Here is a 16,843-nt window from a genome sequence, read left to right as displayed (position 1 = left end):
AGACTCAATTCTGGGGAATTAAGTCTTGGACTTACAAGGCATTAGAAATAGAATGGCTTCACTTCCCACTGCCCACGTTCAATGAATTTGTACTTACCCTCTGAGTGATGCTTTTTCCCTCTTTGACTTGCACTGCCAATCCAAGATCAGACAGTCTGCAATTCCCATTATCATCCAGGAGGACATTCTCCGGTTTCATATCCTGGTACACAATTTTGATGGAATGGAGATGCAGAATCCCACAGGTGATCTGAGCTGAGTAATAGATGATCCTTTTCATTTCCAAACCCCTTTCTCCCACATTGTAGATGTGATACTTCAGATCCCCTCCATTCATGAGGCTCATAACAAGACATAGATGGGTTTTGGTCTCATAGGCGTAAGCTAGTGTGACTATGAAAGGGCTGTTGACCTTCTCCAGGATCTCTTTCTCCAGCAGTGCCATCTTCTCTCCACTTTTCTTTTTCAACCTTTTCTTATCCAGTTTCTTGCAGGCATACATCTTGCCAGTATTTTTGACCTGGATGGCACAAACCTAGAGAATATGCACAGGGAAAGGGCATGAAGAAATTTTACACAGAGACTGGAATATCAAGGATAGTAACAGGCAGGAACTGGGGAATCACTGATGCCTATTAGTAGCTGTTGATGCCAATTTCTATGAAGAGTACATTAGCAGAGCAGAGAAAACAAGGAAAAAACAAGCGTACAATCAGTTCGGTTCTGGACCAGTAGTATATGGCAGCCCTGACGCAAAGTTCTTAAGGATACCACTAGTAGACATGTACTAGCAAATAAAAGGAACAAGGACAAGAACAAAAATCTGTAACCATGAGAATAAGCAGCATATACAGATTGCATCTGTACAGTTTAACTCTCTGGACTCTCAAAAATCTCCATACTGTAGTTTGGGAACAGATCCTGATGCATGTTTTCCCCTAAACTCCAGCTAAAAATTATCTGGGAGTGTGTGATAGCACAGGCTAAAAAGATGTCAAGGAGCAGACTAATAGTTAACTACATGAACATTCATGCAAGTTTTTGTAAAGAAGCCTGCTTTTTTACTAGCATGGATACAGAATATAAGAACATTAAAGCAGCTCTTTGCTAACCAGAGCCTCTATCACGGTATAAATAACTCAGTCTAATTTCTGGAAAATGGGCAATCTGAAGGAGCACATTTTACAAATCTTCATACAATGGCTTAATCCACTGCTCTTTGCAAACCCACCTGCTGGTCTTGAAAGGGGAGCAATGACTCACATCCTTAAAGTACAAGCTCTTACCTCTCCAAAGCCACCTTTGCCCAGCACTCGGAACTCGGAGAAGTATTTCTCAGTTACTGGTCGCTTCTCAAACACTTTCCATTGGATAAATTTGTCATAAAAGGGGCTGGTCTGGAAGTCCTTGAAGGGCTTGTCTTTAAAGAAGAGTTTGGTTTCCTCCCTGGCCAGCTGCATGATATTCTCATAGTCTTTTGCAGTAGCTGCTTGGCATTTGCTGACCAAGTCAGAGCTCATGAAAGACAGATAGTTTTTGCCGCCTTCCTTAAGAAAATTGTTGACAATATCTTCCATGATGCTGTTCTTGAGATTGTCCTCTGCCAACTCCCAGCTTGCTATCTCATCCAGGAAGTTCCTACCTACCAAATATTCTGGCACTGTCTCTAAAAAGTCTCGGAAGAATTTCTTGCCAATGGGCTGCTGTTCACAGATGCTGTCATAATCAGCAACAATGGACTCTCTGTGCTCTTTGCACTGCTCAACCTTGGGCAGCGAGAGGCTCTTACGCCTCTTTTGCATTTCCTTGGCATCTCCTTCTCCACTCTTCCTTGCCTGGAGGTAGGCAGTGTTGGCAATCAGGTTGTCGAGCCCCCCCATGTCACACATCTTGGCAAGCCCTTGGGGTGGCAGAGCCTGTTTCAGACAAAATGAATAACTGGCCCAAGTGCTGTGCTGTAGCTGCCCTGCACTTCTCCCTGCTAGAGGTGTGTCAGAGGGCTTCTGAAAAACACCAGACAGTCTAACTGCTTTTGCATTAAATACCTCTCAAGGATTTTCACTAAGTACCTTTAGGTATAGGCACCATTTGTGGAAAGTGACTGGTAAGAGGTTTCTCTGTAAGGAGCTTTGAGTTTGCTATGTATAGCTGAGGGACGACATCCTAGGCAAACCCTCCCACTGGCAGCACCAAACGCACGTGGTTCGGCTGGTGTTTTTCAGAATGGGCCCTGATAACCTTTAAATGTACCAAGATTCCCTCTAAATGCACTGTCCCTGGCTGCTGGGAGCATACAGAGATTCCTGTCTGCAATACATGCCCTCTCCAACCCAGGGGCACTTTGGTCACAGTCAGTAGGACAGCCCTGGATCTCCCCCAATTGACACCAAACATCAGCAGACTAACAACTGCATACCTTGTGATCTGGTTTTACGAAAAGCTTTTATCACAAATCTGCCATGCCTAAAAGACCTTGACACAGATGACCATGAGATGTTGAGCTTTAAATTACCACACAGTTCAGTGCTCTGAGCATTCACACCTCCAAAACTCAAGTTATACTCAACATCAGTGACTGAGCCCCGCAGACAGTTCATGCAAACCCTGCTGCCTTGAGTGGCTCTGTCTGAGCAGATTACATGCAGAGGCTAAGAACTGCCGCTGGTCTAAAAATAATAATCCTTATATATGAAACAACACAGCTCTGACTTCATCTCCTACCCACAGAAAAAAAGAGAAACACTTCAAACGACCAGCCAAATCTTGCCAAGACACTTCCATATGTTGTTTTGGCCTCAGTTTATTTTCCCTACTGAGCTTTATGACAGAAAGTGGTCGGATAAGAAGGTGGCAACAGCATATAGTTGAGATGACATCAACAAAGGGACAAAGCACATTATAATCAAGTCAAGGCAAATTCCACCTGACTTCACTTGCTGGCTGCCTACCAGGAGGCATTTTTTTCCCTTCAAAAGAATAAAAATTATGTGTGGCACTCACTAGGCTAAGCTCCCTTCTGCTCTGGGGTCAGGTGATTTGGCTGTTAAAACTTTCCTTCAATATAAGGAAGGTATTATGAGAACAAGAAAAGAAGTAACACTGGGGTCAAGCTGTATTCTTGAGGTCAAGGTCAAGTTTCTTTCTTCTTTTTTTTTCATGATCTTAGAGCAAGCTGAAGAGCTGAATCAAAAAAACTAAAGATCAAGAGTAATAACAGGCACCTTTCAGACTCCCTACAATAAGTGTTAAGCCCTTCTTGGCTGCTTTTTGCCACTCTACAACCATGCAGTATTTTGTTTTTACATGCTTAATCCTGTCCACATTGAATCCATTTGACATTAAAACTCATGCTCTACAAAATTCCCTCAGAGGTGTATTTTTCTAGGTGTGATGGAGAGGGCCATCCATTGCAAACTGCTGTGTGTGCATAAGAACAGGAGGAACTGCAAGGCAGACACCCGAAAGCTTGGCCAGTTCTGCCAGGTGAGAGCAAGCACAGGGCGGGAGAAGGTTACGTAAAGGGCTCAGCAGAGCAGCCAACAACATAAGCAACACTGCAAAGAGCCAAAGGGAGAAATGGGGAATTCTGCTGTGGCTGTCCTGAAAATGGGGCCTACAGCAACACATTCCTGTAACACCCTGGGTAGAGAAAGGCATGAAAGGAGGTAATAAAGCTTTAATTTCAGCTTTTTTTTTAAATAAAGCTTTTTATTTCCTAAAATTCAGTAGGGTCTTTTTTATGTTTAGCCAGAATATCCACCACAGCTCAAAGAGCAGCAGGACAAATGGCTGGTAGCTAGGGTCCAAAGGCTGAACTAAAGCTTACACCAGCTATTGGTATATTCATGCCTAAGCAAATCAAGAAAATACCTAAAGTTTATGGCACCTGCGTAAGACACACATTTACAGCTCCAAAGACTATTCTACTCCATTAATTAGAATCTTTCCCAGTTTCTACGGAACATAAACTTTCTCTAAAAGAACATAACTCCATGAAAAGCAAAATCAAACAATATGATCATTCAACACATACTCATTACTCCAGTCACTTCTGAGATTTGCTTGCTGACTTATCCAAATCTGCCCAGCATTTATTATTTCTATGGAGCAAAGTAGATCAGCATTAATCTGTAAGTTGATAACAGCTATTTAAGATAGTGTTACCTGCTCATAAAACAGTACATTTGGGTGAGAAGTAAAAATGATTTATTTTGAGATTGAGATGGGCATGTACAAGAGGTGAACAACTACAGAATTGAAAATGGGGATGTACTAGCAACCATGCTAATGGCCTATCAGGGTATGATTTGTAAAAGCTCTCTGGAGCAAAGCTCATAGAAAGACTGGGACTTAGGCTAATCTCTAAATCACAGAGAAAATATGCAGGACTTAAAATGCATTACCTTATGTTCTAGATGAACCTCAATCACTGGTCAACAAGGTACTTATAATATGCAAAGAGATACACACAAATATCAGCTGCTTTGATTTCAACATAAATTTTCCTAATACCTCATTTGTGTCAACACCCCTTTGAGCTGACACTTTGGAAAAACTTTTCCACAACTGTAATTCTCAGCTACTCTTGCCATGCATGTGACATGAGCTAAAAGCAGGGTTTGGTACTTTCCATATTCACCTATAAATCAAAGAAATATGAAGAAAGTCTTCTGATGGGACGATATGGCATTACCAGAGGTCACAGGATGGAACCTAGGACCAAATTTGGAAGAGAAAATACATGGTAGGTAAGATCCAGTTTGACTGTGACAGCTAAAATTTATTTCCACATCCACTCAGATTTTCTTTTTTTGCAAAAATTTTGGGAATACTTTTACACATACAGAAATACTACACAACAATGTAAATGCTATAGGCACTTCATTACTATTGTTAACATATTTTACATTTGTTTTCAGTTTTAAGACAGACATCATCTGGCATAATAACAACTGATGTGATACAGTGTAACAGTGACTCAGGATTTTTTATCTCCGTGTGTAATGAAACAAAAGCTACATTAAAAAACCAAAACATCTTAAAAACAAGATTACAATATTAAACAAAACCACAGTAAACTCTGCAATATGCTTGATGACACAAAGACTGGAACTACTTTATACAGTGAAGATAAACCTCTTTAAATGTACTTAGAACTAGATAGAAATACATCTGCTGAGAAACACATTAAACATTAAAGATAATAATTTTGAAGTAAAAATGCATATTATATTGCTTCAATTGCACCCATGTTGATTAACCATTTTTATTAAGCCTGAATTTGTTACAGATTTAAAGCAATAATTCTCCCTTTCCATTACATATATTTTAAAAATCCCACAGCATATGTTCAGATTCATAGTAATTTGGATATTTAGGGAAAAGACAAAGTTAGAGGCAAGCATTTAAATATCTGTAAGAAAAAATTCGAAGATGATGATATATTCAGGATTTCTACAAAAATGAAAAAAAGCTTCCAAAATATTATGACCAATAAAAAGATAATAAAGAAATTTCTATCAACTGAATTTTCATGAAATCACAATTTAACTTTTTTCCCTAGATTTAATTAGTGCCTCCTTTCTTGGGTTATTTAAATTATCACTTTTGTTTGCTTCCTATATTAATCACCTAACCAGCAAGATTGTCTACACCGCTAATTAACTGATTATCAAATACACGTCTTAGTACCAAAAATCTTTCGATTAAAAATACATGTCTCCATTATTAATGTAGTTAAATTTTAATTTTATGGTTGTAGAAATAATGTATAGAATATAATAGAGCAACACACTTAGAGATACAACAAAACAAAAGTCATAAAGAAAACCTAAATTAGAAATGTTTAATACAGTGTGATGGAAAAAGCACATAGCAAATGTTTTACACACTGTTCATTTTAGATTAAAACCCAGAACAGTTTCTTAAAAAACATACTGTGTTTTTGCATACAATATTACTTAGGAATTATTTTATCCTGACAGTAAACTATGCAGTGTATCAGACCAGGTAAGGTGACCCTTTTAATTTAGTTCATTTATCAAAGATGAAGTGATCTGTGTTTAGGGTATAATCTGCACCACCAGGTTTCTATGCTCTGATACAGGTAACACTTTAATCATAGCAGATACATTTGTTGATGTAGCGTCTCTCGTTTAATTGTGGAACCCCTGCAGTGAGCCTGACCATGAACTGCACCTTGTGCAGCCAGGAGCCTGCACCAAACCCACTCTGGTCTTGGAGCAGATAAACCAAGTGAGTCGTGTCCTAATTGACACATTCCGTTCTGCATGAGCATAGGGCATAACACACACACCATTCCAACAAATGCAACAGAAAGAAACCCTTCCAGTTTTTATTTGCCTATTCTCTGGACTACCCAGTCCTGCTGGCAGAGGGGACAGCGATTATTCTGTTTCACCCACAAGGACATGCAGCAATTGTGGAAGGAATGATTGCATTCTCCCCAAACCACTGAAAGAGAAGAAAGAACATGTTCCAGTCACACTCAGCTGCTCAATCAACACCTACAGCAAGGTTCAAACTATCACTCTCAAATATTTATAATCACTGGAAACTTTAGAGACAAAACAGGTCATCACTGATTCATCCACTGAGATTGGATTATTATGACCATCCTGATGATAGTCAGTTTCATCATCAAGCCTTTTACTTATTTCCAAATATTAAAAAAAGAAATGCAAATATTCTCACCTTCTTGTATAAAGTGACAGCGTTTTGTGACACATTTAGCAGCTCTGCCCAGGAAATAACTGCAACTATTTAAGTTCTTCCCCTTATCTTTCTCAGTACCAAAATAAAGCCAATGCACTACTGACTCACTATCACACAAGAGCATATCACCCAATTCTCATATAAAATGCACTGTTTGAACTGAAATGTATGGTACCAAGGAGGCATATGTAACACAGTATATAGTCTTAAAATGGGACTTTAGACCAGAAGCTATTCACAGGCTACAGTTGTTTCAACACTACAAAAAGTGTTATCTGTTATCCATTTACTCCTGAATAATATTTTAAAATGTAGTTACTTTGCTTTTTTTCCTTATCAGCACACATTTTCCTCACAGGAGTACAAGCGTACCAATCAAAGGAGTGCTGTAAATTATACTTTTTCCTCTCTATCTTAAATAGGACACTTAGCAAGCCAATTAAGATATTTAGAACAGGAAAACCCTATTCCCATTAAAACAATCATCAAAACCCCTCAGTGGATTAAGTTTGAGACAATATACTTGAAAACACAAAGCTCAACAGCACGGAAAGGTTTACCACTGGTTTAAAAGTTATCTTGAAGGTTTAAAGCAAACTCTCTGAGATAGTTTTAACTATTTCCAATTTAAACAGTCAAAATTAAGACTTTCTTTTGCATACATTGGCACTGAAGGTATGACTGTGTTTAAACTGAAGTGATTCCACTTTTGAAAATGAAAAGTGAACAACCAAGCCACTGCCTCCATTATCTCCGAATTAAGAGTGGGAAAAATACCACTTTCTAACTCAGACACACATTTATTTCAGAACAGAGGATTTTTATTTGTACTACCATTGTGTTTTCTGGTAGGCACCTCTGAAGAAAAAAGTAGCTTTTTCCTACCCACTTGAAAAATGTACATTATGATCTCAAATATGCTCACAGTGAAAGAAACTAAAACCTCTTAGTTGTGTACGTGTTGACAGAAAATTGGAAGCTGTTTTGTTTTACAGCACAGCTGACATGAAAACTGATTTTATTAGTTATTAGCTCAAAAATGAAGTATAAAGTACTACTAATGTAAAAAGACGATACAATGTAGAACAAAACACCAGTTTACTTTTGAGCATTAATAAAAGCAGTATTCCCTTCAAACTTTAAAATGCACCACACTGAGAGAAGCTTCAATTGAAAAACAAGCCAATGAAGTCACTACATACCAACACAATCTTCTTGTTTGTTTTCAGCTTGACATCTAAGACAGGCATCTAAAAGTAAACAAGAACAAGACTCAATTTGATTCTCAGGATTCCATCTTAAGAATAGGTTTGTCAGAGGAAAACATAAACTCTAAAACAAATTTACAGAGGTAAAAATCTCAAGTTTTGATGTCTAGTTTGGCCCTTAAACATTAAATAGCCCTCCTAAATTCTAGAACTATGCAAATGACAATGAAATACATATATCTGAAAGAGATAAGAAGGACTCTGAACTCTCCAGCATGTTTTGTTTATTTTCCATTGCTTTGGTATTTTCGTAACTTTTGCTGAAAAAAACGCCTTCTCCATTTTGTAGATATAAAAGCCCGCAGATTTGTGCCAAGGCACTTAGGCATATTAAGACCAGTGCAAGCACAAAGCCAAACACTAATTACAGGACTTTGTTTTTCAGATGTCAGCATCTCCTTTTAAGGAAGTCATTCACAATTTTGATTTTTTAGGCTGTGCATCTCACCACAACTCCCACCACCTATTACTTTTTATAGTGGCTTCCCTTAACAAGTACCTGCATCTAATTTTCACAGGAGTCAGATATGCATACAAATACAGCAGTACATTTGATAATAATATTAATAAGTATGGAAAAATATCTAATTAAAAGTATTTATCATCTTTATGCTCTCCAGTCTGTGGCTTTAGGATTGGATGGCAGGTCCAGGACTCAGTAAGATACAAGAGTGACAACTTCCAGGCTTCCTACTGTGCCACACAATACAGTGGAAAAATGCCTTTGCTTCTCCTTTGCCCCAACATGGGCTGCCACAGACACACGTGCACAAATCATGCACAATAGAAAGTGTTCAATGGTTATGTGAGCAAACACATTTTCTTCTCCTCCAAAGAAAAGGAACTAGTTTAAACAAGTGTCTGCAGGTTGGATCTGGCCTACGTGCCACTAGTTGGACCGTATTCTCCCAGAAGACAAAACCATAACGTGCTACAAGAATTTGGATTTGAGTATTTTTGCTGTCTCTGCCAGATAGGATCAGTACTTCTATTTTAGACTGATCTGCCCAGACATTCCTCCTTTTCTCAGGTAATAGAGAACAAAGAGGAGAGAACTCTAAAACAGCTGCCCTTTCCTCACTGAGATAAACGCAAAAGTTTCTTGTTGTCTGTTCCTATAATTTATATTTCAACAGCAGTTAAGGGCCAAGGTGTTGGGAAGATTCAGCCGAAGTGTTTCAACTTGTATCATGGTGTGTGGGAGCCTACTGATCTGGGGTCAGGGCAGAAAGAGTCACAATAAATCAGCTGTCCTATCGAGCCCTAGAGTTGCAGTTCCAGACAGAGGCGCAGCACAGAGAGCCAAGGACAGAAATCACTGCCACCATACCAAAGCAAGCTGTCCCCACTCCTACATCATAACCCCAAGGCAGTCAGTCTGAAAGGCTAAGGACAGTAAAGCCAGTACAGCTGCAATCCTGAGCTTCCCAGCTAACACCTGCATTTTTGCCTCTTTCCCTTGTGCATCTAAGACCACATTGGTTCAAAGAGTTAAACCAGTAGAAAATGGAGCCAACTAATACCTCCTTCCCTTGCAAAAGTCAAACAAACTAACTTTCAACAAGCGCCAGTCTAAGTCTGGCACTGCCTCCCACCTAAGGTTACTGTAGACGCAGTGGCACTACAGGAGCCAGACCCGCTCTGGCAGGGTCAACATGAAATTGCTAAACTGAAGTCAGTAATGATCAAGTTTCACATTCTAACAACGTGGTTTGTTCTCAAAAAATGGTTACCAGATTTTTCTGATAGTTTCAGATTAAAAGTACTCCCTTCGTCTAGTTAGGAAAAAAATGACTTCTTTTTTTAATTTTTATAATAGCTCTGGGTAGGATTTTGTTAATGTAAGACTTTTTTTTTTTTTATAGTGTCCTGTAACAGGCTAGCTACAATGGGGATAAATACGTTTCTGAAATTATGGTTTACATGGCAAATAAAGCCAATTTCATATTTCCAGAGTGGCCTCTGTTTACCATACAAAAGCAAATAATCTTCAAAACAATTAATCTCCCACCACTTAAGTCTGCGCTGCATCTTTTTTCCTCTAGTACACCCTTTTGCCTCTGCTGTTCCATAGCAGGTTGTCAGTAAAAATGTTTATGAGAAATGACAGCATTGCATATTTTGTCTCATTTCTGTTAAACCAAATCCTGACTTCATTTTCAGTATCATGGTTCCTGGCCCTACAAAACCAAGGTGCTCTGGAGGGAATCTTGCGTCATTTTTCCTGCCAAAGTGTTGCAAGTCCAACCGAGAGGACAGTTATATCTAGGATGATTCAGCCCAATAGTAAAAATTGGATATGCACATACAATAAAGGAAGAATTTAAACAGTTTTCGAAGAATCAAGATAAATATCATATTTCACAAAAGTGTCAGAAATCAGTAATACCATTCAACAATGGAGGTGCTTTCAAACAGTCTCTGGATTTCAAAACCATTTCTCAGTACATTTATGTGTGTTAAACTGCACCAGTAATCACGCTTGTGAAGTAGGGTCAGACGCCCTAGATTAACAGATTTGAAAAATGAATTTATATGTACATCCCTAACTGCTTCGTAAAAAAAAAACCACAAACCCAAACAATAAACCCTTAACAAAACCCACCACACAAACAGCAGCCCCACACACGCAGCACTGGGTTCAGCTCGGCTGTAAGCCAGCGCTTGCGGAGTTTGCCCGCAGACGAGCACCAGCCCTCACAACGAAGGCGGCACTGCACGTGACGGGGACGGTCACCGAACAGTCCGGCGGGGCCCAGGCCCTGCGTGCGGCGGGGCCGGGCAGGGGGCACGCGCTGCCCGACGGGGCCGCGTGTGGCCCCTGGAAAGCAGCGGCCCGGCCCCCGCGGGGCCCTCCTCCTTCTCCTCCTCCTCCCTCCGGGGAAGGCGCGGAGGAGGAAGCGGAGGCGGGAGGCATCAGCCCCCCCTCCTGCCGGAAACCGCGTCTCTGCCCTGCGCCCGCCGTGCCCAGGGCGGCGGGCACGGCCCAAGGCCCGGCCCAGGCCCCCCGCCCCGAGGCCATGACGGCCCGGCCGGCGCTTACCCATGACCTGCACGCGGCAAATGGCGCAGGTGTCGCACTCCACGTCCCAGCTCCACATGGCCACCGCGTTCCACTTCTTCAGCGAGAACATCTTGTCGGGGACGCCTGCCTTGGAGCCCGCGGAGCCCGGCAGCGAGTGGGGGGCGCCGGGCTCGTCCCCGTCCTCCACATCGGCCATGGCGGAGGGGCGGGGACGCGGCGGCCGCGCGGGCGGCAGCGCCACCCTCCGGCGGCAGCGCAGCCCCGCCCGCGGCGCGGAGAGCGGAACGGGCCCGGCGGCGGCGGCGCGGGAAAGGCCTGGCGGGAGGGGCCCGGCCCCGCGGCGGCGGAAGGAGGCCTGTCTGCGAGACCGAATGCATTCACAGAGCTTTAGAGCGCTTTTTATGTTTCAGCAAGACACCTAGCAGGTGCCAACTTGGCATGGCTCATGAAGGATGTTCTCCTCATACGCAGAGTACTATGAGCACTTGTAGTGCAAGTGAATCAATCGCAACTTTACCAATGGACTGGACTGCCTTGATTATGAGGAGACAACCCAATCTTTCAATTTAACACGTTTCCTTAGACTGCTAATAGAAAAAGCCACACGCTTCAGCAGTGGTGTGCACTTTGGCTACCTTGGTAATAAAGTAAAAAAAAAAAAAAAAAATTATATTGATCTTAAGGATTTTATGTTTCTACATTTCTCAACTATCTATTCAGAAGCACCTTGAACACTATTAAACAACATGTGAAAAAGATATTTTAACTTGGCTGATTCACACTTCTCTTAGTTTACAGTGTTCAGTTACCTTTGCCAACTCCACTCTTTTAACTCATAATTCATTTCCATGTTTAAAACCATCACTACACTTCTGAATTTGAATTACTGGGACTAGATGTAATCCAGAAAGTTTTAAATTAAAAATTGCTTTTTGTAAAAGCATTTTGTAAAATGGATTTTTAAAATTCAAATGTATCTGTTCCTAAAGTTAAAAAAACAAACAGAGATTTAAGTACATTTAATTTTTGCTATGTAAAATGTCAACTACCTCTAAATAGAGATTAAAAAAAAAAAAAACCAAAACCAAAGCCTGTTGGAGTTTTGGGGTTTTTACACAATTTACCTTGTGTCTCTAACTGATGCAATTCTTTTTCAGTTCTAAGAGCAAGGTATGACAGAGATCATAATTATGTTTGAGTGCTGTCAAACCTACACACATGTGCTATACATGATACAAATTCAAATATAAACCCCACTTAGACTAGCAGTGAAAGTAGAGCAAATATGATACAGGCACCTTTGACTGTCCATACTGCCTTAGAGAAATAAAGTAATAGCTTCCCACCTAAAAATTATTTTCTTGCTATTTTATCACCTAAAGAGCTGTATTAGAAAAATTTCAAGCCATTTTTGAGAAATAGTTCTGGCAGTCAAGAATTCATCTGTCCCCTGCAGCCACACATGACATTAACGAGGTAGCACATGGGAGAGTGGCACAAATCAAGACAGCTCTTTCAGAGAGTTTTTCCCTATGTACATTGTCACTGTTTTTAACTGTAAATAAAAACCACATTATTTCAGATTGGGCATTTGCTCATCTCATTCACTGAAAACATTCCAAATTGAATATCTAAATAGGAGAACTCAAACCAAATTCTTTTCAGCCAATCAAGTGATTGTTCAGCTAGAATTAAAGCCAATTGTGTGCTACAGAATGGGAAAAAAAGAACTTGTCAGCTGTGAATGCAATGTTCGTAATAGCAGGTATCCAAATTTGAAATATTGCTTTATGTTACACAATCTATAATCAAATTTCTGTAATAATTTCACAGTAATGATGCAGTGTAATTCATCAATTCTGATTGTCTCCATGTAAAAAATACTCAAAGCTCCAAGTGTTTGACACCCAACTTACATAACTGCCATAAGTGTTCTTTTCATACTCTTACTCCCATTTCAAATGAATATACAGATTGCCTTTTAAGAACATTTTCATTATCTATATGCCTTTCTGAATTCTGAGTGTTGCACAGACAGTGGTTTGAAAGGCTATACAATGCCTTGCACAGATTTTCATGAATCCTTTTGAGAATGGAGATGTCTGGAAACAGCCTGATTTTGTTCCTTGCCCCCCCCCCCCCCCCCCTTCTTTCCTCTTACAACTTTTTGAGATTTTTGTTGTTTTCTTTTTCCAGTTTGTTTACTCCAAAACATAGAATTGAAAATTATTTTTATTAAAAACAAAGGTTTTACAAAAATATCAGTTTTATGATAATGCAAAGAACAGTTATGTAAGTATGTGCTTATCTTGGTCAACTGATGCATGTGCTGGACTGTGTTATCCCACTTACTGTTTGTTCTGTCAATAGATTAACATATATCAAAACACTTGAGGACTGTGTCAATTTATCTGCCAAAGAAAATAATTTAAGCATAGTTCTCTGCCAAAACTATTTTTTAAACTCTAGGTTATCTATGTCTCTCTGTGACTCTTTCCCAATAGGAATATGCTACATGGGACTATTAATGGCCAGTTAGGGCCGAGACATGGCAATAGCGGGGCTGCAAGAGAGTAAGACAGCAGAGGGAACAGCTGTATCAACACACCACCATCTGTGACAGACCCACCTGTAGTAGTAACCCTTAAGGGTTTACTGAAGCTGCCTGATGCAATTGACAAAGTGGAAAACAGACTCCAATGCTGATAGGTAGTTTCTGTGAAACAGAAGCATGCAGAAATAAAAAGGAAATCACAACAGGAATTAGGAAAACATAATGTATTTGTGGAAAAAACTGAATGCTTTTAGACTGGGAGGATCTCACTGGATGGGAGACTGGAGTGAATAAATCACAGAAATACATTGCTGCACAGAGTAGCAAAGGGATCCAAATATTCCTATATATGTATGTGATATGCCATGAACTTCATAAAAGTCCAGGAATGAGCTCAAAGACAGAGAAGTGCCAGTAATTCGATTCTTTATGAATTCTAAATGCACTGTGCTTTACTCTTCAAGTGAAACAAATGAACATTCATGACATGTCATACACAGAAGGAAAGTCCTTACAGAAGTTATTAAAAAAAAAATGACTTAATGACTTCTGCACAGGAACCTCTCTGCTTTAATGGGAAAACCCTGTGTCACAAGAGACTAAAGAGATCCCGATTTTGCTGAGCTGTTTTAATGAAATCTAAACACTTGGAACTTCTCTGTTCTTCACACAACACCCTGGTTCATCCATCTCTGAGATCAAGTTCAACCTATGACCCAACACCACCTTGTCAACTAGACCCCGGCACTGAGTGCCACATCCAGTCTTTCCTTAAACACCTCCAGGGACAGTGACTTCACCTCCTCCCTGAGCAGCCCATTCCAACGTTTTATCACCCTTTCTGTGAAGAAATACCTCCTGACATCCAAGCTAAACCTCCCCTGGTGTAGCTTGGGACGATGGGAAGTCTCAATGTACAAATACTTGTGAAAACATCTTGGCTTATACTGCATCTTGTACTCTGGGGTGTGTCAGTTCATGGCTTGAGATACTGAAAATGTCCAAATATCAGACAAAGCATTTTGCCTGCATCTGGCACCTTTTAAATACATTTTTGTTACAGAGGAAATACTCCCTCCTCTTGGACTTTTTAAGTTTGCATTGTCATACAAAGCATAGTGTCTTGCCATCCCCAGCATGGAACGAAGAGACCAAATTGTAGATACTTCCCTTTATTTCATTAAGTACTTTAAAGGTCTGTGGATGAAAAATGCAACTAATTGTCAGGTCTGAGCTTTACTGCAGATCACTTGATTCTTCAAGGGGAGTTTCTTTCTTACCAATTTTTCCTCTGTTCCCTGCTTTTTTGCCACGGGGTGAAGGCTTGTTTCTGTATCCTGCAGCAACAGTGTCACAGTGAGCAGAAGAGCAAGGGCTGAGCTAAACCCCAGGAGCTCCAGCCTGAGCTCTCAGGGAGCTGCTGAAATAGCCCTCTGGAGCGGTGCCTGTGTGCTGCTCCGGGAGGGAAGTGCTGCTGGAATAGGGGGCTGCCTGCCTTTGGAGCCTTCTGCTGTTCAAGATACACACAGCAGCCTCTCCCTGCTCCCTGACACACTGGAGTTTGCCACCATAAAGCACAGGATATCTTGGATCTTTTGAGAAATCAGAAGGACCAGGTAAGAGATTTTCACCTGTACGTCTTGAATTTAAGTCACACAGTAGGTTTACTTTGGCTGTTCTGTGATTCTCTCAGCTTTTTTTCCCTGCGTACAAAGAATGACCAAAAATGAAAGATGGAAGTGGGGAACAAAATCACAGCCCCTTAAAGCAAACTGAATTGTTTGATGGGGTTCAAAAAACCATAAAGTTTCTAAAATAAGTATAATGATTTACATCCTCTTTTTGGTGAAATTGTTAACTGGACTTCATACAACTGCCACAGCAATTATGCTAAAATAACGATGAACTGAAACATTTAAAACTTGATCATACAATTCTATGGAAAATTGCATTAAGCAAGATTTATACATGGATTGTTATTTTCCATGCACCTTTATTAACATAAAGAATATTTTAAAAGCATTTCAGCAAGGTGATCTATTTGCTTTTATTTAAAAAAAATTACCCAAAATATTCTTACCAAGAATACCTAATTAAAATTCTTAATTTCTGTACCTAATTAAATTCTTACAAAGCATATGCATTTCCTGAACATTGTAGCCCCTGGATCTTTTAAAATCTCATTCTGATTGTAAATCAATCAATTATCAACTTTTTTGTCCCTGATTTAGGTACACAAAGTGCCTTTCTAAGTAATTTAGCTGAATTACAGTCTATATTCCCAATTCTTACAGCTCTACTCTTAACTCTGAAATTAACTTTTTTTTAAACAGTTGTTTATTATGATGAATCTCAGGAATAAACAAAGTATTTCAGCAGCAGTCTCATCACAGCTGGACACAGTAACACTCATATACTCTCCTTACTGCTATGAAAGAATTTCTGGTTTATTTAATGTGCATAAATCATCTAACCCTTAGTTATATATATGCTTCTGTAAGTATTTGTAAGAACTTTAAGTAAATTGCATGCATTTGTCCATTCTACTGGAAGTTGCTTGTTACTGGGATCTTATTGGCATAATTTTGATTTCATGTGCATGCTCTTTTAAACACAATACTGAATCTGTCCTTATCACGTGAGTAAATGCTGCAAACTTTGTAATTTAAAATACATACAGATGACCAGGAATTAAAGATAATGTCTTGTAAAGCATTTATCATATATTTATTAGTGGAATCATTTAGATTAGAAAAGACCTTTAAGATCATCAAGCTCAACTGTTAACCCAACACTGCCCAGTCTACCACTAAACCATGTCCCTGAGTGACACATCTACAGATCTGAAATGGGAATACCCTTTTCGTGTCACGGGTTAGAGAAAACTCAGGTTAGTGGAATGGTTAGAGAAGGCAGTACATTAGCAGAGAAAAGAAAGGATCACTCTGCTATTATCATTACAGAAAACATACAATTCTTTTTTTTAATGTTCACACACAAAAAAATTCCTCCTGTACTTCCAGTTTCATATTTATATTCCTCTGCTTTCTAATAGCTACAAATGAATGTAGTGACCACTCATATTGGGCCTTAATACATCTTACCTCAAAATTAATTCCAAAATGGCCAGAAGGTTTGCCCTGTAACTAATTTAACAGAAGCTTCCATGCCAGCAACAAAGGACAACAGGTCCATTCTCTGCACAAGGAAACAAAACACCTCAGGACATTAAAATGTGCTTGTACAAAACTGCCATATAAA

At 39.8% G+C, this 16,843-nt stretch overlaps 2 protein-coding genes across 3 annotated transcripts in view; both read right to left on the bottom strand.

The window, feature by feature from the left end:
• The window catches only part of GRK7 (G protein-coupled receptor kinase 7), a 30,668-nt gene extending 26,574 nt beyond the window's left edge, over window positions 1-4,094 (bottom strand). The window contains exons 1-2 of the mRNA XM_048313881.1: window positions 1,287-4,094; window positions 98-535 (exon numbers count right to left, since the gene is read on the bottom strand). Of these exons, the coding sequence (XP_048169838.1) occupies window positions 98-535; window positions 1,287-1,889 (1,041 nt within the window). The 5' untranslated portion in view covers window positions 1,890-4,094. The remainder of the gene's footprint in view (window positions 1-97; window positions 536-1,286) is intronic.
• A 95-nt stretch (window positions 4,095-4,189) lies between these two features.
• RNF7 (ring finger protein 7) lies at window positions 4,190-11,273 on the bottom strand. Of its 2 annotated transcripts, none has more exons than XM_048313882.1 (3): window positions 11,047-11,259; window positions 7,938-7,985; window positions 4,190-6,474 (listed from the first exon to the last, which is right to left on the bottom strand). In XM_048313882.1, exons 1-3 carry the CDS (start codon window positions 11,222-11,224, stop codon window positions 6,356-6,358), a joined length of 345 nt encoding a protein of 114 aa, XP_048169839.1. In that variant the 5' UTR covers window positions 11,225-11,259; the 3' UTR covers window positions 4,190-6,355. The 2 variants fall into 2 exon arrangements, with proteins under 2 accessions (XP_048169839.1, XP_048169840.1); XM_048313883.1 differs by having other exon boundaries at window positions 6,418-6,474; window positions 11,054-11,273.
• Window positions 11,274-16,843: the final 5,570 nt, after the last annotated feature.

This window comes from Corvus hawaiiensis, chromosome 10, assembly GCF_020740725.1.
Source record: "Corvus hawaiiensis isolate bCorHaw1 chromosome 10, bCorHaw1.pri.cur, whole genome shotgun sequence".
Taxonomy (NCBI): Eukaryota; Metazoa; Chordata; class Aves; order Passeriformes; family Corvidae; genus Corvus; species Corvus hawaiiensis.
Note: the sequence above shows the minus strand (reverse complement) of the source record. Positions and strands in the feature narration are given on the sequence as shown.

What these genes read in the sequence shown, in the direction of transcription:
- RNF7 (XM_048313882.1), bottom strand. Translation starts at nt 11,224, where the DNA reads ATGGCCGATGTGGAGGACGGGGACGAGCCCGGCGCCCCCCACTCGCTG. An exon ending in TTGCCGCGTGCAGGTCATGG is followed by an intron (nt 7,986 to 11,046) that starts GTAAGCGCCGGC and finishes GTTTACTTTTAG; the next exon opens with ATGCCTGTCTTAGATGTCAA. An exon ending in CAAACAAGAAGATTGTGTTG is followed by an intron (nt 6,475 to 7,937) that starts GTATGTAGTGAC and finishes CTTCTCTTTCAG; the next exon opens with TGGTTTGGGGAGAATGCAAT.